Genomic DNA, 1,428 nt, shown 5'->3' on the forward strand with positions numbered 1-1,428 from the left:
CCCAGGGCCATGTCAGGGGTGGGGGAGGACCCAGAGGTGCAGCCTGCCCACCCTCCTGGAGGGCTCAGCTTTGGGGGGCTCTCACCAACCTGTTCATCCCGGGCAGGTTCCCCCAGAAGTACCGTGCCCGGTGCGCTGCAGACACTTCTTTGGCATCAATCATGACGGGGTTGGACTGCAGGAGGGGGAGCGGGAGGTCAGCGGGGCTCAGCAGCCCCTCATGGTGAGGACAGGACCCCGGGGGGCCCAGGGGCTGGATGGGGGTGACCCCAGGCACGCACTGACCTCCAGGAAGCGCGAGATGTCCCTCTTGTCGCTCACCCCCATGGCCACCACGTTCTCGAAGAGCCAGAAGAAGGGCCGGTCGTCGCCCTCCTTGGGCCGGGCTTCGTGGAGCAGGCGGTAGAACTCGAAGAAGAGGCGCCCAGTGCCCTCTGAGAGGAGAGAGGAGGGGGCCAGGGTCAGGGTGGGGGGCCCGTGTCAGCCCTAGGGGGCCGGCAGTGGGGTCCAGCCCCAGCCCCGTGGACACATTCCTACCATAGAGCCCCTTCCTGGCCGGGTTGACGATGGAGAGGTCGTTGCAGGGGCTCCCCCCGATCACCAGGTCGAAGGGGCCCCACTCCTGTATCTGCAAGAGGGAGAGGAGACCCCCAGTGAGCCGGGCACTGCCATGGCCTGGGGGACACAGGGGGTGGTGGTGGCCAAGCTCCCAGTGGGATCAGAGAATCACGGAATATCCTGAGCGGGAAGGGACTCACAAGGATCACCAGTCCAAGTCCTGGCCCTGCACAGACATGCCAACAATCCCACCCTGTCCCTCAGAGCATTGTCCCTGAGCTTTGGTGCTGTGCCCACTGACCTGGGGAGCCTTTTCAGTGCCCAGACACCCTCTGGGGGAAGAGCCTTTTCCTGAGATCCAACCTGACCCTGCCCTGGCACAGCTCCAGCCGTTCCCCTCAAGTCCTGCCACTGGTCACTGAGAGCAGAGGTCGGTGCTGCCCCTCAGGAGGGAGCTGCAGGTCCCTGAGGACGAGGGACCAGCCTCATGTGGAGACAGGGGTGTCTGGGGGTCCCGGGGGCCCGCAGGGTCAGGACAGGACGTACGTGTTTCTGGGTGACGTTGCGGACGTCCCCGACGTACATGATCTTGCCCTGGTGCCTCACCATGCCCACGGTGATGGAGTCCTCGCACACCTCGGAGGCAATGTACCTGTCCACCTGGATGCCCAGGTCCTTCAGCACCAGCAGCCCTGGGGGAGCAGCAGGGGGTGGGTGACAGGGATGGACGATGGGCCCCACCCGTCCCACCATCCCTGGGCCATCCCCCTCCCCTGGATCCCCACCGGTGTGGGGCACAGCAGACAGGAGGGGCTGCCCACGGGGATACCCACCCGGAGTGTCCCACAGACATGTCCACCTCCCCTGCCC

At 65.9% G+C, this 1,428-nt stretch overlaps 1 protein-coding gene across 1 annotated transcript in view; it reads right to left on the reverse strand.

Annotated features, from left to right (window-relative positions):
* LOC115307528 (DNA (cytosine-5)-methyltransferase 3A-like) overlaps window positions 1–1,250 on the reverse strand; it is a gene marked incomplete at its 5' end in the record, with an annotated part of 16,667 nt that extends 15,417 nt beyond the window's left edge. Inside the window, 4 exons of the mRNA XM_029960160.1 lie at window positions 86–175; window positions 286–434; window positions 538–628; window positions 1,105–1,250. Of these exons, the coding sequence (XP_029816020.1) occupies window positions 86–175; window positions 286–434; window positions 538–628; window positions 1,105–1,250 (476 nt within the window). The remainder of the gene's footprint in view (window positions 1–85; window positions 176–285; window positions 435–537; window positions 629–1,104) is intronic.
* Between the last annotated feature and the right edge of the window lie 178 nt (window positions 1,251–1,428).

This window comes from Manacus vitellinus, unplaced genomic scaffold (genome assembly GCF_001715985.3).
Source record: "Manacus vitellinus isolate BGI_N305 unplaced genomic scaffold, ASM171598v3 scaffold_258_pilon, whole genome shotgun sequence".
NCBI classification, from domain to species: Eukaryota; Metazoa; Chordata; class Aves; order Passeriformes; family Pipridae; genus Manacus; species Manacus vitellinus.